The sequence below is a fragment of the Vigna umbellata genome, chromosome 5, assembly GCF_029865625.1.
Source record: "Vigna umbellata cultivar VRB3 chromosome 5, Vumbellata_1.0, whole genome shotgun sequence".
NCBI classification, from domain to species: Eukaryota; Viridiplantae; Streptophyta; class Magnoliopsida; order Fabales; family Fabaceae; genus Vigna; species Vigna umbellata.
Genome location: NC_142169.1, coordinates 66,167,368 through 66,191,894, shown reverse-complemented (window position 1 = coordinate 66,191,894; position 24,527 = coordinate 66,167,368). Strand labels below are relative to the sequence as shown.

Here is a 24,527-nt window from a genome sequence, read left to right as displayed (position 1 = left end):
AAAAAGGAAGAAAAGACGTTTTATAAAGGTACTCCGGCGACACTGCGACGGCACTCCGGCGGCAATGGGTGGTTGGGAAGAGGGAAGACGACACCGTCTACGTTTTGCCTTCGAAAGTCGGCACTGCGGCGACATGCTGGTTGGGGGGAGAGAACACGACAGCGTCTAGGTTTTGCCTTCAAACGCCGGCACTAAGGCAGCACTGGGTGGAGGGAAGACAATACCGTCTAGGGACAGCGACACTCCAGCGAGTGTTGTGGCTGGTTGGAAGGAGGTCGACTTTCTCTAAAATGTTCTCGACCTTCTCTCTCTCAAATGTTGCAAAACTGAAATTTTCTAAATGAACCTCAATTTTGAATTTGTCCCAATTCTCTCATTGACATGTCATTCTATTATTATAAAATTATTTTCCACTTGCACCAATGAAATTTAGACATATATCGAGTGTCTAAATGTTGTCAAAACATGTTGTTGAAATATCATTTTCCTTTTTCAAAGCACCATCAAAACACTCTCCTTTCACTCTTCATCAACTTCAATCAACTTCCATCAACTTCCATCTTCATTCCTTCAAATCCAAAACCATTTTCTTTCCATTCTTCCTCATCTTCACCCACTATTTCAAATCCAAATCTCTGCCTTATAACCACCATCGCCGTAATCCTTCAAAATATAAATCGCCAAATCCCAGATTTCTCACCTCTCACTAAATTCTCTCACCTCCTCTTTCACTCCCTCTTCTCCACCACCTACTCACATGGCAATTAAAATTGAAGAATGGGGGAAATATGAATGCATCACAACTGCAACAAAATTTAGTTCCATGGAAAAATTATTACAAAAACAGAGGTGAAATAAAAGGGATAAGATGTGGAAGGGTTGGAAAACGTGATTATTTCTGTGTGAGTGTGAATGGTTGATGAAGATGAAGATGTCTGATGGTGAAGATATATTGGATGTTGGTTGAAGGGCTAAGGAAGAAAATAATGGGTCTCTGTGTGTGGGATTTTTTATTTTTGGATTGGTGTTGGGAATGAAGAAAATGAATGAAGATGATAATGGTTACCGTGGAGGAGGAAAGAATGGAAGATAGAGAAGATGAATGTGTAAGAGAGGATGGAAATGGTGTCGTGTGAGATTAATGAATAAACGGAAGAAGAAGAAGAAAAAGGGAGAAGCTTTTGACAACATGAACACTTTGTACCGTTAATTATTTAAATGATATTATAAAAAATAATTAAATTAAATTAAATTAAAAAATTGAAATATAATTTAAAATATATATTAAAAATGAATTAAAAGAACTTAACGAAAATAAAAATTAAATTAGTATTTAAGTTAATGAATAAAAATTTATATAAAAATTTTTATTAAAAAATAATTACTAAAATATATAAAAAAAATTAAAAGTATTCTCCATCTAATAAAAGTATATTCTCCATCTTTCTTTAGGATGACTCATTATGTATTGTTTATAATAAATAATGGTTAACTTCCATATAAAAACTAAAAGTGGTACATATATATATATATATATATATATATATATATATATATATATATATATATATATATATATATATATATATATATATATATATATATATAATTAATCAATTTTTTAATTTATATACCTTTATTTAATATGTTGCTACATATTTTAACACTAAATATAAAAACATATAAAAGTCGTTTAAAATATAGTTTTCATGTAAACGAAGCCTAAATCTGGAAATGCACTCCTTGGTGTTTTTATCACCCCACAACAGGAACGCATTAAATATTCATTGTAAAGTACGAATATACAATAAAAAAATGGATAACAATCAATTTATAGTTTGTGATTTCATGTAAAAAGCGATAAACGATAAGTCATCACTGAGAAAATATTGTGTGAAGAATCAAATGGTCTCAAGGAAATGAGCAAAGCTAGAGTACTTTGGCTCCCACCTTATTTCTTGGCGTGTTTTGGAGTTGTTTAATCTCTTGCCTAGAGGATCATCAGTTCCTGCAAAGAAAATATACAAAGGCTCAACAATTCTTTGACAATGACGACTGACATAGTGATAGTATATCATCTAAAAATAGTTAGAAAAACAGATCATGATGACTACCATTTGATTATTATTATTAATGCAAGATTATGGTTCGTTAATCTACTGCTGATTTTCAATCTCAAACCAACCAATTACAAATAAAAAGAGTAGTTATTTATTTACCTGTGAATTTCTCAAACTTCTTACTAAATTTCCCACTTCTGTATACCAGATCCATCACCTCTTGCCTGATAACACAACATTTAGAAAGGGTCAGGAAGAGAAAGGAACATAAGTTGGCATCGCTACCTAACACAGGGAAATTGCAGGGGAGGGTGAGGAACAAATCTTAAGACAGGAAGAAGCAATTACTGTCTCCATGATATTAGTTGCATATTCAGGGGATAACATGTAATTTAACCTGGATAAGGGATGATTATCACAACCCAAGAAAATCCGCCCACGAAATTGTTTCTTCAAAATTGCAACTGCGAGGGAAGCTGCATCCTGGTTCGAAAAGCAGCACATTAAACAACCTATTCAACTTTCCATATTAACGAATACTGAATGACCTTCAGAAGATAAGAAAATGCAATGTTTTAGTTTGTTAAGGAACTCAAATTGGTCTCGTGGTGAAATGACAAATATGAAACAAAAGACGGGAAGTATGATGGGAAATGAGAAAGCACGTGAATGAAACATCTATTTGTTTAGATGTAACCCCATATAAGATGAACTTCAATACCTTTATGACACGATGTATGTTAAAATGAACACTACCATGTTAATTTGCAGAATAAATAAGATGTGCTGAAATTCTGACCTCATAGTGAATTAGATTCAGGATGTGATCAGGGCGAGATTCAACAATCCCTTTCTCTAACCAATAAATGTGTGGGCCTTTATCTACTTTGTTTTAAATTATGTCAAGGTTGGAAGCAGACAATAGACATAAACATAACAATAGAAATAACCAAAGGTAAATGGTTAGTTAGAATCCCGGTAAACATAATTCTAAAAAGGATATATAGAGTCCAGAGAGTCTTAAAACAGAACCACCAAACTCCAGCACTATCTTTTCAGCTTTAAGAAGGACATCAGTCCTTGGGCTTCTACCTATAGGCACCACTGGACTATCCTGCACATAAACAAATATCTATCTTTGTGAACAAGATATATTGACAGACCCATGTGGAAAAACATGGAAAACTCTAATGCACTCTTAGTGTTATAGAGTGTCTTCAAAATTACAAAAAAGACTCATCAAATAAGAAACAAAAGCTTACACAATTTTGTCATTTTTAACAAGAATAATGGTAGTTTAACAAGAATAATGGTAGTTTAACAGAGAGAATGTTTAAAAGAGTACGACGTAGATTGTTCTATCATTTCTCTTCTACAAAGTTTTGTATTCAAAGATGCCGAAAACAAGTGATGTATTGGAGAGACCCTAACAGCTTTTTTCTTCTATAATGTTATGCATCTAAAGATGAGCAGGACAAGGGACGTATATGAGTGTTTAACATTTCTCTTCTACAATGTTATACATATAAAGATGAGGGAAACAAGTGATGTGTAAGAGAGTGGGTTAGCCTTTTTCTTCCATAATGTCTTGCATTTGAAGATGGGCAAAACAAATTATTTGTGAGAGCATCTTAGAGTTTCTTTTCTACGATGTTAAGCGTCTCAAGATGATAAAAACAAGTGATGTGTTAGAGAGAGCCTCAGTTTTTCTCTTCTATAATGTTATGCTTCTAAATATGAGGATCAACGGCATAAATTAAGCTATAAAAGAGTGTTGAGACAACGACCAAACAACGTTTTAGACCAACCTCCTCACACAATCCATTATCATTACAATCATAAGGAGCAGAGCTTGATGTAAACAAGAAAGAACCTTCACCATTCCAGCTTGATGCAGCCAGCCTGATTGGTAGACAGTCCACCACATAAGTTCAGAAGAAAATAAAAACTCGTAAACATGAATAACATACCCATTTTATTTTGTTAAAGAAAAAAAAACCAGTTGAATTTAAATTTCAACTATTAAGATTGCTAACCTAAGATCACCAAGATAATCAGAGGATTGGTAAGGCGGAGCACAGAAAATGACATAGGGAAATTTGTGGGAACCTTTGGTCCATTCCAAAGACGGATTAATACCAATTTTGGCCAACTCCTCATGATGATTAGTGGTTACTGTTTGTCCATAAACTTCACAGCCTGGATATTCCTGCTTCAAAATAAACACACGTTATTGTCCATACACAGTCATGTTGCTTTCTAAACTTGAAGAAATTGTCATAATAGTCTCTGAACAGAAATAAATTAATAACAAATTGAAAATTTAATTCACAATTAGAGTACACTTAAACTCAATAAAAAAAATGTAAGTTTATTGTTAACCTGGCGCCAAATTTGGGCGACCAAACGACCAAGAATGCCGGGACCGACGATCAAGAGGTGGTGCGATGAAATTGGAAGAGAGAGAGAAGCATCGGAGAATTGGAAATTGGTGGCCATGGTGGTGGTGGTAGTGGTGGTGGTTAGGGTGACAGGCGCAGCGAAGATAGATAATGAGTGGTGGTGAAGAAGTGTCACTGTTAGCGTGTGATGCAACTGCATGGGAGTGAAAGGATTTGATAAAATCAGAGGCATTGATTGATTTGATGATATGATTTGTGAAAATTCTGATACATACGATTGAATCGGGTCATTCCTTTCGCGTGGGGGACCACCAGTTCATGATCTTTGCTTCTCTTTCACCTCAAGTTAATGCATTTCTCACTCATGCATTCAGAATGCTAAAAAAACTCAATTTATTTTATTACTTTATGGTATTTACAGTAAAATAATTAAGACTGTTTTAGTAACAAATAACTGAGACTACCATATATTATTTTTTAATTAAAAAGAAAAATATATTACTGAAAGCAATGTTAGGTGGATGTAGGAGTTTTCGTTTTCATGGTGGGTCGATTATTAAATGCACAATTAAAGAAACTACAATTACACATTCTAATTATCGTAATTTAAATTAGACTTTTTGGCAAAAAAACTTATTTTTGTATGCATCATAATTAGGAGCTGAAAATTCAGTTTTCTCATAATAAGGTGTATATGGTTAATATTAAAAACCACAAATTTAAACCCTTATAAGGTATGTATGATTGAATTCGATGTAAAAAATCGCATTAAATTTAATAATACATACCTGTTTATCTCTACTAAAACATATAATGGATGATTTGTAAAACTTAAATTGCATATAAATTGTAGATTAATGTAATATATTCATTTTTATACAAATATAATAAAGCCGTTAAAACTTACACTCCAATCTCCCAATATAATAATGATTTAAGGTTCTCCCAACTAAACCAAGTGAAAAAAAAATAGAGTTCTAATGTAATTTTAAATAAATATTTGTGTCATATTTTTCGGTTTTCTTTTTCTTAAAGTAATTTCCAGTTCATAGTAAAATTATAAATTTATAACTGAAAAAAATATTTCATCGCAATTTTTAAAATAACATATAAAATAAATAAATTGTTAAAAACAATATTTATACGACGTTGATTTTAAATAAAATTTTGAGTTACTCCTCAATATAATTTTTACTACATATTATATTATTTAATTTTTATATTAACTATTCTTTTTCATATTCAATCACTTGATTATAATTTCATTAAAATCCATCTACATAATTATATTGATAAGATATTATAATTTAAGAATTAAATTAGTAAAGTGTACTTTTTATCTACATTATTTTGAATACACATTAATATTGTTTCAGTGATTAAATAATATAATTAACCATCTAAGTTCATTTGTATAGTTGAAGCTTTAAATGATTCTCCATCTCTCAGAATTCAAGAAGCAGGGTAGCTTACATATTTTTAAAATTTAGAAATTTATTTATTATACAAAAATAAGTTAAAAACAACTTTATAAATGTTATACATACAGTAAAACTCTTAACATTACACAGTAAATTAAATGTTAATTTTTAGTATATTCTTATACACCTATAACTTTATAGATAAGATTCATTAGAAATATTTAATCACACATCCTTCATATTATAGTTTTCTTCTTCTTATTCATCTTTTCCCTGTAAAGTCAATTTTATTTAGTCTTTAATGATCTGTTTGATTCGATTTCATTGAAACAAGTAAAACCAATTCACTACGAATGTAACTTTTATTAATTTATATATTTTTAATGGTATCATAATTACGCAATACTAGTAATTTTCATAATCAAGTTAGTTTTTCTTTATATTTACAAAATGACAGTATACCATACTTAATTTTTATATATTTTCTACTAATAAAAAAAATTATAATTTAATAAAAAAATATTTATGAAATATAAAATTGTAAGATTTGTTTACTACCTATTTAAGAATTTAGAAAATATAGTATTGAAAAGATAAGTTCTTGCAAAAATATGCTTGGATTGGCAAAAAAAAGTAAATAAAATTATCTGGCATCCAAAATTAAAATTTGGTTTATAAATTATCTTATGATTCATGCAACATAAATAAATTTAAATTTAACGATGCTGTAGTTTTAATATAAAATAAATTATATTGCAGTACATAAATTTTGCATAGTAAGGTCTTTCTGATTATATTTCACAATAAATAATACTAATATCAAAATAAATAGAAAAATTGACTGGTGTTATTAGATGCCATTTCAATTATAGCTTTTACGTAATATTGATAAGAGAGAAATTACGTAATTATATTATGGCACGATCATAAATATAATAATATTTCAAAAAAGAATAACTGAGATCAAAATTAATTCATCAAAATAAGCTTTGTTTATATAAAATCTAAGAATCGATTGTTTCCTCTAAACCAATCTCACAGTTATTCTTCTATCATACCGCTAATCTTAACAAATCATTCAAGAAATATATTGATAAGATCTGAATAACCACTACTGCAGTCAAGGAAATGGAATCGGTTATTTTCGTTTATAGGCACCACTTCTGCAACCGAAGCATATACATGCGAGATAAAAATGATAAGTTTTTTGCCTCGGTTCTGAACCGAGTCAAAAAGGGGTAGATTTTCGCCTCGGTTCCTTCTAAACCAAGGCAGTATCTTAGACTCTACTGTCTCGGTTGGGACCTTAATCGAGACAGTAAAGTATTTTTTATTTTATTTTTTTAACATTCGGTTTCGCCAGCTTTTCCGCCTCTCGCGAGATCGATCGGTTGTCTGCGTCCACCTTTTCCGCCTCTTGCGAGACCGATCGGTTGTGACCTGTGTCCACCGGCTAGGTTGCTTTTTCACTTGCACTGTCGAGAAGCTTGACATCGAACCACCACCCAACAACCATGCCACCTTTACCGAACCACCACAGGCTACCACGCAAAGTCTTCTTCTCCAACTGGCACAACCATCAACAACCCTCACGAACTAGAACAACGCAAACGGATCCTGAAAAAGAAATTCCCCAAACTCAAAACCCTAAGTTTCTGAATCTGAACTTTAACCCCAATATCACAACAATATCGGGCCAACAAGAACAGCAGCACCAATGGCGAATGAAGAACGGTCCCAACCACGACAGTGGTGCACCTAGCAGTAGCGACGACGACAGTGGTGCAGCCTAGAGAGTAATGTAGGCAGCCTAAAAAGAAATGGAGGTGGATGCTTCGTTCACGAAATGCAGGCAACGAGATGGAAGCACCGACGAAGGCAGCAGCGACGACACCAATGACGCGACAACAACGGAGGTGGCAGCAATGAACGCCGATGGCGATGACCCACGACAACGGAGCGACAAAGGTACAAGGTCACAAGAACCGCGAGATATGAGCGAGTCCTCGCGAGGGAGGAGCGACGGAGGCGGTCCGACAGCAGCCACGGAGGCGGGGCGAGAACGACGAGGGAGGCGCGAGCAGTGGGAGAACAATGTTTGCTTAGAGGAAGAAGAAAGATCGCGTGAAGAAAACTGTTTGCGAAAGTGGAGGTGTAGTGCTAGAAATGCTCTACTACCTCGACTGTTCGGTCAACCGATGTGTAATAGTTTTAGTGAATGACATTTTTAAAAATAATTTAAACCTATATGCCTCGGTTAGGCGCTCAACCGAAGTCGTTCGGTCTCTTCAGTCTGTACATTACAGTGGCAGTAGAGGGATTTGCAGGGATGACAGGGCTAAATGCCTCGGTTAGGCGCTCAACCGAGGCCATTCGGTCAACTACTACCTCGGTTCTGCAAACAAGCGAGGTCGTTCGGTCTGTACAGTCTGTACAGGACTAAATGCCTCGGTTAGGCGCTCAATCGAGACCGTTCGGTCAACTACTGCCTCGGTTCTGCAAATTGGCGAGGCCATTCGGTCTGTACAGGACGAAATGCCTCGGTTAAGCGCTCAATCGAGATCGTTCGGTCAACTACTGTCTCGCTTCTTCAAATAAGCGAGGTCGTTCGGTCCACCCAAAAAGGTTTATAGGCCTCGGCCACTCAAACAATCGAGGCATTATTGTCTTTAGGCATCGATTCATTGATAACCGAGACATATAAGATGGTTAAAATTGCAATATATCCACCGCGTTTTGATACGCTTCGATTTTTTTGAAACCGAAGCGTCATGTGCGAGATAAAATACGTTTTTTTTACTAGTGAACTTATGTTTTGACCAACATTTTAAGATTTTACACTGTGAGTACTTAATTATTCTTGTTTTATAATGTGTGGTTTTTTCCATTTCATATAGTTTGACGAATGAATTTTATGTCTATCGGACCCAACTTATGTCGACACTCTATACAAGAGTCTACTTTCAATTCTCATCTATTCCTTTTCTTGTATTTGATTTCAATGATTAATACAATCATAATAATTTTATTTCAATCCTTATTATCAATACATATCAAACAAACTACAAAACATGATTATTCTCCTTGAAATAACTATCTTCATGACTTTTACATACCATCATCCCATATAAATCCATAAGTTTACTTTGTCTTAAAAGAAAAACCTAAGAATAATTTACTTTTTTGTACTCTTAAATAGTTGTGCCCATACATTACAATGATGTGTACAAAAAATTTCATAAAACATATTACCATATAAAAGTAGTGTTGAAATGCAATCGAACATATATACTTATGTTCTTATTTACAGGAACCGTTGTTAACGATGATTTAACAACAGAAGAGTTACCAGAAACTGTTGATTTATATGGAAGATCTAGTGCAAGAGTTCTTGAGGAAAATAATTGAAAGATTGACTTGCAAGTACAATAACAATTACCTAGGTTTTCAGAAAGGCCACAACAGACGTAGTTTGAGTTACCCTTTCTACTATTTTATGCTCAGTTTTCTTGTACCACTTGGTGAGTATGTCAGGAGAGAGATGAACTCGCCACCTGAAAATCATCTATCTAAACTTTTAACCATAAAAGATGCAATATCATGTTTCAAATTTTTCGTAGTTGCATGCATATTATTTACTGCTTGCTTTTAGGTCTGTAATTTCATACTTAGAATAATAACTGTTTTTCTAGCTACAACTCTTGCATTGCTGAGATTCGGAATTATAGAAGCAAGATCAAGAAACATGTCGTGCTTTAAACATTGTCTCGCAGTGTCATAGGATGTTGGATCAAAATGGTGTTAACAACCGCATTTAACCAGTTTATAATCCTGTTGAAAATAAGGAACATCTTGAGAATAAGTTGTGTTTCTACAATGTAATGAAAATGAAAACTATTGCTATTGTTGGTATGAATGACTATTTGTTTCCCTTTTGTTAAGGTTCTATTATTGGAGAAAAAAATATTTTTTGACACACCTAAATTTTTTACATTCATTTAACACTATTCTTATTTACTTTTTTCTCTCTTCTTTCTTACAAAATACAAAAATTTACATTTTTATAACCATTTTCTATGTTAAATGAATATAAAAATGTGTCATAGTACATTTAAAAGTTCATTTAAATGAATTTTACATTCATCTTGTTGTAGCCTTCATCTGTTCGTATGTCTTGTCACATACAAATATTGTTTATATTGATGAAAAATCTTTCCATTTAAAAGTGAAAAGGAAAATAAAATTAATTTTATATTTATATAAATTTTACTTGTTTCACTAGGCAATCTTAAAATGACGTTGTAATTTCAATATAAAATAAATTATCTTTTAAAAAAATACCTAAATTTTGCATAATAGGATCTTTCTGAATATATGTGTCAATACACAGTACTAATATCAAAATTAAAAAAAAAATATATATTATAGTATTTGTTGGTACTATTATTAAGCACGTGCTTTGATCTTCCTTTATTTTTATCATAAATTTTGACCAACTTCACAGTCCATTTTCTTCCTGAAAGCAATGTTCAAACCTCCAAGTTATAAACCACCAAAACAGGCACAAAAAGTAAAATAAAATGTAATCAGATAGCAACGTACCTTCCTTCCTACTACTATAAATCACCAATGTTTTCCAACTATATCAGCAATATTTTTATTTTGTATTTTACTTATGCAATAAATAAATTCGTTAATTAACCACCATCAAATGTAATTATTAATTGACACCAACATATTCGGGGTACTTGAACCTGAATTTTTGTGTCTTGGTGTGATTGGACACTATGATGGAAGCTTCTTCAACTTCATAAAACACAGTCCTGGAAGGGTTAAAAAGAAGAAAAAAAATAAAACTTGGACACAGACATTGACACACCTCAACCATAACTCGGTTATTATAGGTACAGGTCTTTGCTAACCTTTTGGTTCTTCTTTTAGTCAAAATAAATACAGAAACCATCATGGGTATGATGAGAGAGAAGTTGAAAAGGAGGGGAGATCCACGTTCACATTTTTTTTTTCTTTTTCTCTCTCTAAAACATTCCGTTCTTTTCACTGATCTTTGAATCTGGTAAGACTCAACTTCAACCGTTTCTGTTCAACTTTGATCTTCCTCCATATCACAGTGTCAAAGGGAGAAAGAAAATTTAAAAAAGACCCACCTTAAGGGGAAAAAAGGAACAGTGGTTTTGGTTTCTTTGACTGCACCACAAATTGTGGGGTGTCTCCAAATCATTGTTATCTCACTTTTGTCTGCCAAAGTTAGGGTCTTTAGAATTAGCGTTTGCTTGCACAGTCTAGCTTTTCGAGATTTATGATTAGGGTTTTGGAGGGGTGAGTGGTTGTGGGTGGTGTTGGGATGGCGAGAAAGTGAGGAAAAATGTGGCTGGTGGTAGTGGGGGGAGTAAATGAGAGATTTTGAGAGATGGGGTGTGCGTTTGGGAGAGAGTCTTCGAGGGAGGAGAGGAGAGAGGAAGTGAGAGAGGCAAAAGCTGAGGTGAGTAGAGCAGAGGTGGTTGAGAATGAGAACATTGAGAAGGAGAAGGAGAAGGAGGGTGAAAGAGAGGAGAAGAGGACAAGGGCAAGGGGAGAGAGAAGGCGATCTTCGAAGCCGAAGCCGAATCCGAGGTTGAGCAACCCACCTAACCATGTTCATGGTGAGCAGGTTGCAGCAGGGTGGCCCTCCTGGCTCTCTAAGGTTGCTGGTGAAGCCATCAACGGATTGACGCCTCGGAAAGCTGACACCTTTGAGAAGCTTGATAAGGTAAAGAACAGCTTGGATTCACTCAACAGTATTTAATTTTGTTGCCAATTATGGTTTGGTGAACGCTGATATGGTCTTGCTGTCTGGATTTGATTTTTGACAATATGTGGGTTCTTGTCATCTTCTCCATTGCACTTTTCCTTCAATGAGGTGTTGATCCTGTTGGGTTTCCGTTTTTTGTTTTAACATAGTATGAGGAATTTCCCACTTTAGAAGGGTTTTTTTGTTATCTTTATTCAAACAAGGGCCACTGGTAAAGTAGTAATTTGGAATTTAGCCTTTTTTCTGAGGTTTGGGATTTGTAAATTTAAAAACCTTCCAACAAATTGTGTAAAAGTTATTTCTTCTGGCTACTTGCCTGACAAATATTAAATCTTTTGTTGGTGACTTTGCTATCTTTGAATCAGATCGGGCAAGGTACATACAGCAATGTTTACAAAGCTAGGGATTCCTTGACGGGAAAAATTGTTGCTCTAAAGAAGGTCCGTTTTGACAATTTAGAGCCTGAAAGTGTGAAGTTCATGGCTAGAGAGATTTTGATTCTCCGTCGTCTAGATCATCCCAATGTCATCAAACTTGAAGGCTTAGTGACTTCTAGAATGTCGTGCAGTTTATATCTTGTATTTGAATACATGGTGCATGATCTGGCTGGACTTGCCACAAACCCGGCAATTAAGTTCACGGAATCTCAGGTAATTGGTGTGTTATCTTTAGTTTTAAAATATACGATTTAAAAGTCTTTTACATTTTATGGTTACTACTTGAGCTGGACCTTATTATATGTTTGTATCTGGGTATTTTAGGTAAAATGTTACATTCATCAGCTATTTTCTGGACTGGAGCACTGTCACAACCGTCATGTGCTGCATCGTGATATAAAGGGGTCAAACCTTCTTATTGATAATGATGGAAATCTTAGGATTGCTGATTTTGGATTAGCTTCCTTTTTTGATCCTCATCACAAGCACCCTATGACTAGTAGAGTGGTTACATTATGGTATCGACCTCCAGAACTTCTTCTTGGGGCTACTGAATATGGTGTCGGAGTGGACCTCTGGAGTGCTGGCTGCATTCTTGCTGAATTATTGGCTGGAAAGCCTATTATGCCTGGTCGAACGGAGGTAATCTCTATGGTGATACGTCTTATAGGGTCTGTTATTACATCTTTTTGGTGCATAATATGTATTCAGTTGACTAGACTATGAGCAAGATTTTGTTGTCAAAAAGGTTTCTCAATTTTCTTCTACTTGTTCGTGATATTTGCGCTTAGGATTTTACTAATATAGTTAGCATGCTTCATGTTTTGTAGGTGGAACAACTACACAAGATATTTAAGCTATGCGGTTCTCCTTCTGACGAATATTGGAAGAAATCGAAGTTGCCACATGCTACCATTTTTAAGCCCCAACAGTCATACAAGCGGTGTATTGCAGAGACGTTTAAAGATTTTCCTCCATCATCCCTGCCGCTTATTGACACCCTTCTCTCAATTGATCCAGATGAACGTTTGACTGCCACTGCTGCGTTGCATAGTGAAGTAAGATAATAATTTAATTGAGTAAATGTTGTAAAGTTGCCTAATTTCTTATGCTTTAATAATTTTTTCCTTCCATGGGCATGCTACAACTGCATAACAGAACACCTTTTATCATATTTATATTCCAATGCAAGAACCATGAATATATATATTCCATAATATACCAGCAGAGACCTTTGGATTGTTTTTCTTCCTTTCGCTATTGCTCATTCTTTTAGTAAACGTGTTTTTGTTGTCACTCATAGCTAGAACAAAACATACCATGGAGAAAGAAGAAATTTATCAAGACAAATGGAAAAAAGTTAACAATAGAAGGGAGATTTAGGAGCACACTTTATCACTTTCAAAAAAAGGAGTACACCTTATCAGGAGAACGAATAAGAATCAACAAAATAAAGAGAAAACCTATTCAAAGAAGCTACTCAATTGTTCAAGTCATGCCCATTAAGGCTCTGTCTTATGCTCCACCCAAATGCAGCATAGAGTGCTCTCTGCGCATCTTTCTGCTAATTATTTAATTAACATTCGTGTTATGAGTGTCATAACACTGCAAGCTCTGAAATTTGGTTCCATAATTATCTTCTTTCTCGAACATGTGTTGCATGATTTTATGAAAATGGTTGTCTTGTAAGTGCATGATTGTGGAAATTCTAGTTGCTGTCCAATTTACTTAATTAGCCATGCACTAAGGTTTATGTTCAACTTAAACTCTGAAATTCCATTCTTGATTTGTCATCCTGTCTAGTTAGAGTATAATATTGAAAAAGTATTGAAGAATGGCTTAGCGAAATTGCTTCCTTAATAACAAGCTTTGACTTCTCTCCTATCCTGGTTAATATGCTGAATTCAATTGCATGATTGGCTCTAGTTTCCTGTGTCCATCTGTTGTGCTTGTGTACGAATTTACCAAACCTGGGGTATAGAATCCTTATCTAACTCAAGCTTACTTTAGTAGCATGGATCACTTTTGCTTTGATTATACCATAAAAATAGCAACTATGAAGTTAAACAAGATTATCTGACTTTCTGAGTTGCCATTGTTTTTGGTTGTTAAACAATGATCCTTGATTACGTAAAACTTAGTTTGGAAATCATGGTAAACTAAAATTAACATTTTGATGTCTGACTGATGAACTACAGTTCAATCGATGAAGTGTTGAAAACCCCTGAACAATTGTTTTTTATTTTTTATCTTCGCTCTGCATCAGAAAGGGGGTTCCTTCCTTGTCATAGTAAATGACAGCAGTAATTAGAGTGCCATGTGCTGTCAATTCGATTGTATGAAGTTTATAATTTTAGACGAACAAATTTGTGCTAGTGATCCTTATAGTGTTTCTGAATTTGAATATAATAACCTTAATGTAATGTTCTTTGGTTCCCTTTTGCAGTTCTTTACAACAAAACCATATGCCTGTGATCCCTCTAGCCTTCCAAAATATCCTCCCAGCAAGGAGATGGATGCAAAGCTACGGGATGAAGAAGCTAGAAGGTGGCTTAAATTACTTTTGGCATCTAAATGATCATTTCATCAATAGTTGATAAAAACGCTTATTTTCATAAAAGTTACCAAAGTACATGCATGTTGGTTAGGTTTTGACCACCTCCATTTTTCTTTCTTTAATTGAGGTTGCTAGGCATCTATACAGCTTCAACGCATATTTTAATTGCACTCCATCTTTACTTTCTCTGCCTCGTGATATTTGACGGAGCAGAAGATATATGTTTTTACAAGACAATATAATGCACAAAAATTCAGTATGTAATTTCAATGTCATCTTGTAGATTGAGAGCAGCTGGTAAAGCTAATGTTGACGGTGTCAAGAAATCTCGTCCACGAGAGCGAGCTGGGCGGGGAATTCCAGTTCCAGAGGCCAATGCTGAACTGCAAGCAAATATTGATGTATGTTTGATAAGGCTCCTATTTCTCTCCAACTAGTACTTCATATTGCTTGAGTTATGATTAAGTGATGAATTAATAAATTATCAATTAGCTGCAATGGTGTAGGTTTTCACTTAAACACACATCAAGATCTATTTCTTATTTATTTTTTCAATTGGCTGCAAGCAATCTACGTGGAAGTTTGTTTCTTTATCCTCCTTTTTTCACAAGTTATTAATTTATTCAGTTGATATTGTTTCCATATATAGAAGAACTTGCACACGGTTAATTGATATTGTTCTATAAAGACATTTGCCAGCAGCCATAACTGCTATTGATCAAGTGCAGGCAGATTGAACTGTTCTGACACCATCTTTTTGAATGCTTTAGATTTGGGGCATTTGGTTGCCTTGGTTGTATAAGTATATGCACCCCTCCTGGAAATTTTGGGGCTATTCAAGATAATTGTGTTATATCACACATTTCCTTTTATATAAAAGTGTGTTAACCTTTAATTCTTACTGTAGAGACGGCGGCTGATCACACATGCAAATGCTAAGAGCAAGAGTGAAAAGTTTCCTCCTCCTCACCAAGATGGAGCTCTAGGCTATCCACTGGGTTCTTCACATCACATGGATCCAGTTTTTGATCCTCCTGATGTTCCATTTAGTTCCACAAACTTCTCACAACCTAAAGCAAACATCCAAACCTGGTCAGGCCCATTGGTAGATCCTGCTAATGGGGGCGCACCAAGGAGAAAGAAGAAACATGGGAAATGATGCCCATCAAATCATCAAAGGAAGACTTAAAAAAACAAGAATGCTTTAAGAGTCAAAGAATATTCTTGTTGTATAACACCAATCATTTTTTAGAAGTATTCATGATGAAGCTGCAAATCTTGCTGACATGATGTCTGCCCTCCAGTTGCTAAAGCCAATGACATTGGAGGTAAACCAAATTGTATTTTCCTGCTCCCATTTCTCTCTCAAATGATCAGAGGTTTATTCCCTTTCTTGTATATCGTTTTTTTTTCTTATCAAAGTTCAATTAGGTTAGATGAACACCTAATAAGTAGGTTTTGGAACAGTGTTGGCGGTTTATATTTCTCCCTAATTTTTTTTTCATTATTTTCTACTTTCCAGAAGCCTGTGAACTGTGCAGTACTTATACACAACGTTCTTTATGATTTTTGGTTTCTTTATACAATTCCCAATTACAAATTTTGTTGATTACCTTAAAAGAAACATGGTGATTCTGTCATTTTACAACGAATACTGATGTGGTATCTGGTTGTATCAGTGAAATTATTTCTATTTGGTTGGTGGTGCTTTGGAAGAAACATCAGAAATTCAATCATAACTATTACTTTTGCATTTAGATCACTGGATGGACGTGGCAATCGTGTATAATCGAAAAGTAAAATTGGATTAAAATGGTTTGTTTAAGTGAGAAGAAAACCCAATAATTGTTTGGGTTCTAGTTGGAGGAATTGCAAAGTTTGTGTTTTTTCAGAGAAATTTATGGACTATTTTTTTCAGAGAAATTTTCTCTACCTTTTTGAAGACTCATCGTCTGCTAAAGTTTATGCTTTTTCATTAGATCAAACTTCCTGTAAGATGGAGTTGACCTTTAAATATAGAATGTTTAAAAATTTGAAGGAAAGTCTCTGAACTCGACAAAATCTATGTTGGACTGGACCAATATACCATGAAAAATGCAATACCAATGGTTTGTTGGATTGAGTTACGCAATACTAAATAAAAGGTAATGATTATCCAGAATCTATTGACTATTGTCCGCAGCATTGAGTAGAAAGAAATCAAGATTGTCAATTAGAGTTAGAACCGACACCATATTACTTTCTTTTCCTCATTTGAATTGCTTTATTTTCCTTTTCCCAACTCATAATCCTACCTCCTTCCCTTTATGTGGGGTTCCTTGGGTCAAATCGTTGCACACTGTTTGAGTTTGGTGTGGGATGAGACACAGCAACGTGCCTAGGCGAGTTCAGCTACCCTTCCACGTCAAGTTTGATGAATGATCATGCTCAACTTTTGTACACCAAAAAATGTTTTTCATTCATTGCCAAAACCTGTTGCCATTTATAATTCATGTCTCCCCCCACGACAGAAAAGGGTAGGTTGAATAACCGTTGTGTCTGAGTGACAGTTAGACTCCACTTTTCCTCTAAGGTGTTTTAAGAACACTGTGGCAACCTCCAATCAAATATTTTGGTTGTCTATATATAAATTGCCAAATGTCTATAAGATTCAACCCTGTCTTTTCCTTTAAGAGAATTTAAGTGCGCGACATCCTCAACAATAGTAAATAGGTGTGTGTTTGGTTCATCTTCAGCAAGCAAGGTAAGAATGAGACTACCAGAGGAACCTGGGCCTCCAGAATATCCAGGTTCATGTCCCAGACCACCTTCGGTTCTTGGCAACTTCTTCAATGGACTCTGTAGTTCCATATACTCTTGGTTGGTAACATGTTTCTCTTCATTAAGACCTACACTACATCAATAACAACTAACCTTAAATAATACTAAATGATGCAACCCTTTGTTTTTCTTTTCTTCCTAATTACGATTTTAAGAGAAACAATGCTGACTTACTTGAGTATGCATGCTTTAATAATCCAGTGCTGCATTCACAGTTTCTATGTAGTATGCTGTTGCTGGTTGCTGCAAGACTGTTTTGGCGCACCACCTGAACCACCATCAATTGGAGTGGCTCCGCCACAAGCTTCGCCTATTCCTCCACCACCAGCCCCTGAGCCTTTTCGGCCTCCTCCTTGCCCTCTAGTTGTTTCAATTGGACCTCCTGATTGGCCCACCAGTGGCCCACCGGGCTCTCCTCGGGGTAGTCCACCAGGACTTCCACGAGAGTTGCTCCCTCCACCACCACCAACCGCTCCCTGCACCTCCCCATACCTTATTTGCCCCTCTATAAAACGGATGTCAACATCCGTTTCACCTTCAACGGATGTTGACATCCGTAACATCCATTTACATATTTCATATTTTAGTTTATTATTCTTATTTAAAAGAAAAAAACTTCAACGGATGTACCACATCCGTTTAATAGATTTTTAAAAAGTTTTTAATTTATTATTTAAATAATAATATATAAATTAAAATAATTATTATTATTTTATTAAATAAAATAAAATTAATTTATAAATAATTAAATAATAATTTTTAAAAAATTAAATAATATTTATATATTAATTTAAAATATAAAAAATTAAAAAACTAAAAATTAAAAAACAAAAAAAGGAAACGGATGTCGCCACATCCGTTAACGGATGTGGCGACGTCCGTTTTAATATATTTATAACAAATTTTTTAATTATTATTTAAATAATAATACATAAATTAAAAGTAATAATAATTATTTTATTAAATAAAATAAAATTAATTTATAAATAATTAAGTAATAATTTTAAAATAATTAAATTATATTTATATATTAATTTAAAACAAAAAAAATAAAAAAACTAAACTAGAAAACAAAAAAGTAACGGATGTCGTCACATCCGTTAACGGATGTGGCACATCCATTTTAATATATTTATAATAAAATTTTTAATTATTATTTAAATAATAATACATAAATTAAAATTAATAATAATTATTTTATTAAATAAAATAAAATTAATTTATAAATAATTAAGTAATAATCTTAAAATAATTAAATAATATTTATATATTAATTTAAAACAAAAAAAATAAAAAAACTAAAAAACAAAAAAAGGCAACGGATGTCGCCACATCCGTTAACGGATGTAGCATGTCCGTGGAAGAATTTTTTCTTCAACGGATGTTGACATCCGTTGAAGAAAAGGGGTGGGGTGTGGGATATTTTAAAATATAAATGATAGTTTTGGCATTTTAAAAAAATGTGGTGGTGCAGGAAGTAAAGTGGGGTGGTGTAGGGAGTAAAACCCGACTTCCACACCCTTATTGAGAATAAAAACTTGTTGGGTGTTGCTCCCTCCACCACCTCAAGTGCTTATGCACCTCATTATTTTCTTTTATTCCAAAAATACTCTACACCTTCTCACTATTTTCTTTTATTTCAAAAATATCCTACATCTCCCCACTATTCTCAACAATCTTTCTCTCTTTGCATTAATGGAGCATTTATATGGCTTAGATTTAAACTTGTGATATATTGCAAAATATAAAATTCAGAGGAAACTTCAATATTAGTGTTTCTACCACTTTCATTTTATAAACTTAAAAGTTAGATGCAAATACAAAATAATAAACATAATAATATTAATAGTAAATAATATATTATTATTACTATTATTATTATTATTATATACTAACTTTATAATGACGAAAGAACTAAATAAATTCCAAATCTTTAACAAATAACTTTTCTTTTATATTTTAAGTATTTAATAATATTTTTATATTATTTATCTAATAAATTAAATACTTTATTCAAGTTATTTGAGTCAAACATGTCGGTAAGTTAAAACATAATATAATGTTAAAAATTATAAATATTAAATGTAAAAAAACACATATATATAAACATTTTTCTAGAAATTTAGAACAAAATTTTACCATTTATTAAGTAATTTGAAGAAAAAAATATATATTGAACAATGAAAATAAGATTGAATCAAAATTATTTAAGGGTAAGTGTAAATAAAATTTTGCAATATATCACAAGTTTAAATCTGAGCCATGTAAATGCTCCATTAATGTAGAGAGAGAAAGAGAAAGATTCTTGAATATAGTGGGGAGGTGTAAGGTATTTTTGAAATAAAAGAAAATAATGTGAAGATGTAGAGTATTTTTGAAATAAAAAAAAATAGTGAGAAGATGCAGGAGCACTTGGGGTGGTGGAGGAGTAACATCCAAACTTGTTTTTTTATCTGTTTTAACCAACTTCTTCCTAAATATTTTACTGTTACAGAAAATCACAAAAAGAAATCAAATGAATTACTTGTTAACTCCATTCAAATATCTATTTTTCTATTATAGTGTTGTCAAGAATGCAACCATTAAATCATGAAATCTTGAAATCATCTTTGAATGTCAAACTTGAGATAAACTAAACACTTTGAAACATACAATCCATAACAATAATAAACAATAAAATAATTTAAAATATATCACATGTTCAATTAAAATTGATTTAAAAGAATTTTATTTATAAATTATATGACCTTTTATTAACATAATATTTATAATATAATTTGTTCACCTTGAAAAGGTTAAGGCTAAAAAAAGAAACGTGCAATTTTAAAGTATTCATAATTTCTTTTAATAGTTTAAAATATTTCAGATAAAATAAGAAAAATAAAATGTGTGGGAGGTAGAAGCCATATTCATATTCTAGTGACGTTTAGATGAAGGGAAAGTGAAGGACTTCCCATTAATGATTAAATATTTGAATTTTATCAAATTGTCATTTCCTCGATATCTATATGTCCTACACGTCACGGACACTTGTCTAGTGTTACTGTCCTTAAACGATAAGAAGCAAAAACAATAATACTTATTATTTAATTAATATTTTTAATGTAAAACATGTAATGGTTTTATCCTATTTCTGATAAGTATTTTTTTGGTAGAGTATAGACAGAATAACTGGTTGTGTACTTTTCCACTTAACTGAAAAGATATGTTTCCTTGTTAATCATATCGTATGCAATTATTTGAAAGTGTTATGTGATAATTTAATGATGGATTCAACCTCGCTTATTTTGGAAGCATAAAGTGTTTTCAAGCTGTTGTGTATGGCAAAACTTTTATTATAGACGTTTATCTATAATAAGTATTGGTGACAATTAGAATATCATTTCTAATCTTGAAATCTTGAAATAGTTATCATTTGAATTTACATTTTATAATTATATTTAATTTGGTTTAACTTCATGTTAAACATGTATTTTGTATGTTTTTATATCATTCATATTTTTATCATCTATAACATATTGTCCATATTTTGTACCATCCACGTTTATAGTTTGTACTCTCAGTTTCACAACTTATGTATATAGTCTATTTTTCTTTATAGAAACAACAATATGTCTCACTTGACTTTGAATTAAATTCTTAAAATATAATAAAAAATAGAAACAATTTACAAATCTTTTCAATCTAATATTTAGAAAGCCTAAGTGCTTTGTTTTGTATGATTAATCTACAAATTAAATCCATATGAGAAAAATTTAAGATAAATAATTAGTTTAATATAATAAATATTGAAAAATTTTATTTTTAGTATAATAAAAAATTATTATCTTAAAGACTTTAATTTTATTTAAACTTATTAGTGTTTAAAATAATTAAATACTTTTAACTTTTAGTGATTGTCACTTAAAAAAATAGCATTTTTAATTAATGTTCAATAAACTGCAAACATATTTTATATTTTACAAAATAAAAAGTGCAGATGTTCTTTTAAAATTAATTACTATTCAAACTAATTTTATTTTAATGAAATATGCATAACAATAACAATTAATAAAAACAAAACACATATTTCATTATTTTAATTATTAATAAAATTCAAACAAAATTAATAAAGTTTAAATTTTATACTAAAATTATAATTTTTTTATATAATATATTAATATTTAGTGTAACCTCCAATTTTTTCAAAATACTATATATTCTCACTTTAATCACTTCATCAAATTTTATGTATCAATAATTTATTTCTGTTCTTAAATCGTTACTATTCAACCTATAAATGACTATTCTTGTTATTACAACTTTTTCTATTCACCAGACTTCAATGAGTATTAATAGCATTATTTCTTGGCAACATCAATATCACTCTCTTTACATTTTTTTTAAACATCTCTCTCTTTCTTCTTTATTTATTTAATTAAAAATTTATTATTACTTTTCACACTAGACTAATTTCATATTTAATATGAAATTCTCCAATCAATCATATGTAATATATATATATATATATATATATATATATATATATATATATATATAGAGTAAACAACTCTGTTTAAAAAGGTATTTTTATAGTTATTATTTAAACTACAATATATTATTATTTTCTTTATTAACTTTTACAGTTTACTTATATATGAAAAAAAAAGGATGTGTGTTTAGACATATGTACTTTCTAGTAGTATAGTTAAAATAATGCATTCAATAATAGTAATTTTTAAACCCAATCTAAAATATAAGAAAAATGGTGAAAGGAAGAAAAGAATATGTAAGAAATTTAAAATATGAAAATATGAAAATATGAATTAGATAGAATAAATCTACCCTTTTTCTTTTATTTTTTCCTTGTACAAGATGAACCGATTGAAAACAAGAAAAAGAAAACACATGTTTATCATTTTGATTCAATCAATTTAGCAGTCACAAAATTACAAGATGCTCTTCAATTTTTTCGGCTCAAAATAATTCTTAAGTCATAAATTTTGAAATAAAATAAAAAGAAGACGACAAAATAAACCTCATCAATATTTTGTTGGCAAACACCAGAAGAGAAGTAACTTAGCTTTTTTTTCTCATTAACTATCACCGATTAATATTGATATACATGAAGCGTGTACGTTTGTAAGGAACTGTGGTGACTAATGCATGAATATTTTTAGTTTTATTAAACTTATTTCACAAAGACAAATTATTTTTATTTTTATTAAACTTATTTCACAAAAGACAAATTATGTTTGGAAAAATAAAAACATTTTGTAATAGAATCAAAATTATATTTGTTAACAGATTAAAATAAAGATTTATTTTCAAGATTTTAGAATAGTTTGACAAATTAATACAAATACCTTTGAAGTATTCAAATCATATACAGCTTTTTTCCTTGTTTTTTTTTTATTAAAAAGATGTTTTTAATTACAAATTGACATCTTAAATTAAAATAAATAAATAACAAAACAATGCAAAAGAAAAAGAAATTTAACAAAATCATTTATTTGTAAAGCATTATTTTTAAGCCGAATAATGAAAAAAAATTCAAAGATGAAGATAAATTGGTTTAATTTAAATTTTAATTAAGAATAAAATCCTGATAAACAAAAATCTAAATTCGTTTTGTTACTGTTATGTATTATTGTTTTACTGAAATGCTCATTAGTTTTTCAAAGGTGAGGGGTGTATTGTTTCGATGAAAGGTGAGACTGTAAATGTATAATGTAAAATAGTAATATAATAATAATAATAATAATTATAACAAATAATAATTTTAATTATAAGGGTAAAATAATAATTTTACATATTTAATTTATTAAAAAAAATGATATATTTTATTTTAACTAAACCACTCACAAATTCCATTCTTAAATTTATTTATTTTACCTTCAAATTTCTTAAAAAAAACAATTAATTTTTTTTACTCAAATTCATCCACATATTCTTTCTTAAATTCCTCTTAAAAAAACAGATCCTAAGTACTTCATCTTTAAATCATTTTATAAAAAATGACATCTGAATGATTTAATAGGTCAATTAATTTTTTAATACATGTAATGTAAAATTTAGTTTTGTTTAAAGAAATTATAACAACATAATAAATAACAATTTGATTCCTATTCTACTCATATTAGATATTACTTTAAAGTATTACAATATATTGATTACATTAATATACTTGTTGAATAATTCCATGTCGTAACTAATACACACATGGTAATAAATCTAAACCTCTATATAACTATTAAAAGACCATATGAAATTTTGATAATCATTATCAACCTTGTCATAATAATGAAAAATTAATTCTCACTTCGTTATGATGTAAACCTACAACATCTTAATACTTTTTTTAAAATAAATAAATATAACATTTTAATTAAATTAATAGGATTTTAGATTAAAGTGTAAGTAAATAATATTGTTGATGTATAGAATTATAGTAATCTACATCTAGAAAACCTTAGACTGATATAATATGATAACAACTTCATCAGAAATCATCACCACTATACTAACCCAATCTGAGAAACGATAGTGTTACAATCATACATGTCTATGATCACCATTATCCTCAGTAGTTTCTAGTACCACTTTCCATCATCCCTTGTGTAAATCTTTCATCACCTTCACCTTATCCACAATTCAAAATCAAGAGGGGCATGCAAAGCTACAATGGCCACGTAAAAGATTTTCGTTCAACTTGTGTCACAATATATATAAATATACGCAAATAAACAGACACAACAACATATACAATGTTAAGGTGCATGTTTATTTAACCAATAAAATGATGTTGTGTTGTGTCTACTTGCAAGATTTGTTTGTAACCAAAGCAATTTATCTCTTATCCATTCTGATCCGAGTCAGAGGAAGAGAGATCCAAAACCAGAACTGCAGAAGCAGAAGCAGATCCTGAAACATGGACCAATGAACTGAATCTGATTCTGAAAGTTAAAGGCCCCACACGACATGTTCCAAACCTCACCACATAGAACATAATACATTATAGGATATGAGTCAGCACACACGC

At 31.5% G+C, this 24,527-nt stretch overlaps 3 protein-coding genes across 3 annotated transcripts; 2 read left to right on the top strand and 1 right to left on the bottom strand.

Moving 5' to 3' along the window:
- Positions 1 to 1,689: 1,689 nt before the first annotated feature.
- On the bottom strand, positions 1,690 to 4,709 carry LOC124828642 (uncharacterized). The gene is made up of 8 exons (XM_047301999.2): positions 4,443 to 4,709; positions 4,097 to 4,269; positions 3,869 to 3,962; positions 3,064 to 3,174; positions 2,860 to 2,949; positions 2,458 to 2,543; positions 2,220 to 2,284; positions 1,690 to 2,008 (listed from the first exon to the last, which is right to left on the bottom strand). The coding sequence occupies exons 1-8, from the start codon at positions 4,692 to 4,694 to the stop codon at positions 1,902 to 1,904; spliced, it is 978 nt and encodes a 325-aa protein (XP_047157955.1). The 5' UTR covers positions 4,695 to 4,709; the 3' UTR covers positions 1,690 to 1,901.
- Positions 4,710 to 10,748: 6,039 nt separating this feature from the next.
- Positions 10,749 to 16,298, top strand: LOC124828651 (putative serine/threonine-protein kinase At1g54610). Its single transcript, XM_047302007.2, has 7 exons — positions 10,749 to 11,650; positions 12,058 to 12,342; positions 12,454 to 12,771; positions 12,960 to 13,187; positions 14,576 to 14,676; positions 14,970 to 15,087; positions 15,594 to 16,298. Exons 1-7 carry the CDS (start codon positions 11,312 to 11,314, stop codon positions 15,843 to 15,845), a joined length of 1,641 nt encoding a protein of 546 aa, XP_047157963.1. The 5' UTR covers positions 10,749 to 11,311; the 3' UTR covers positions 15,846 to 16,298.
- Positions 16,299 to 17,376: 1,078 nt separating this feature from the next.
- Positions 17,377 to 24,489, top strand: LOC148198829 (uncharacterized). The gene is made up of 3 exons (XM_088115926.1): positions 17,377 to 17,545; positions 17,722 to 18,062; positions 24,365 to 24,489. The coding sequence occupies exons 1-3, from the start codon at positions 17,436 to 17,438 to the stop codon at positions 24,487 to 24,489; spliced, it is 576 nt and encodes a 191-aa protein (XP_087972052.1). The 5' UTR covers positions 17,377 to 17,435.
- Positions 24,490 to 24,527: the final 38 nt, after the last annotated feature.

What these genes read in the sequence shown, in the direction of transcription:
- LOC124828642 (XM_047301999.2), bottom strand. Translation starts at nt 4,694, where the DNA reads ATGCCTCTGATTTTATCAAATCCTTTCACTCCCATGCAGTTGCATCAC. An exon ending in TCGCCCAAATTTGGCGCCAG is followed by an intron (nt 4,270 to 4,442) that starts GTTAACAATAAA and finishes ATTTTGAAGCAG; the next exon opens with GAATATCCAGGCTGTGAAGT. An exon ending in TAAGACTCTCTGGACTCTAT is followed by an intron (nt 2,950 to 3,063) that starts ATATCCTTTTTA and finishes ATAATTTAAAAC; the next exon opens with AAAGTAGATAAAGGCCCACA.
- LOC124828651 (XM_047302007.2), top strand. Translation starts at nt 11,312, where the DNA reads ATGGGGTGTGCGTTTGGGAGAGAGTCTTCGAGGGAGGAGAGGAGAGAG. An exon ending in TTAAGTTCACGGAATCTCAG is followed by an intron (nt 12,343 to 12,453) that starts GTAATTGGTGTG and finishes TGGGTATTTTAG; the next exon opens with GTAAAATGTTACATTCATCA. An exon ending in CGGGATGAAGAAGCTAGAAG is followed by an intron (nt 14,677 to 14,969) that starts GTGGCTTAAATT and finishes GTCATCTTGTAG; the next exon opens with ATTGAGAGCAGCTGGTAAAG.
- LOC148198829 (XM_088115926.1), top strand. Translation starts at nt 17,436, where the DNA reads ATGAGACTACCAGAGGAACCTGGGCCTCCAGAATATCCAGGTTCATGT. An exon ending in TGTAGTTCCATATACTCTTG is followed by an intron (nt 17,546 to 17,721) that starts GTTGGTAACATG and finishes CTGCATTCACAG; the next exon opens with TTTCTATGTAGTATGCTGTT. An exon ending in TTCAACGGATGTTGACATCC is followed by an intron (nt 18,063 to 24,364) that starts GTAACATCCATT and finishes GATCCGAGTCAG; the next exon opens with AGGAAGAGAGATCCAAAACC.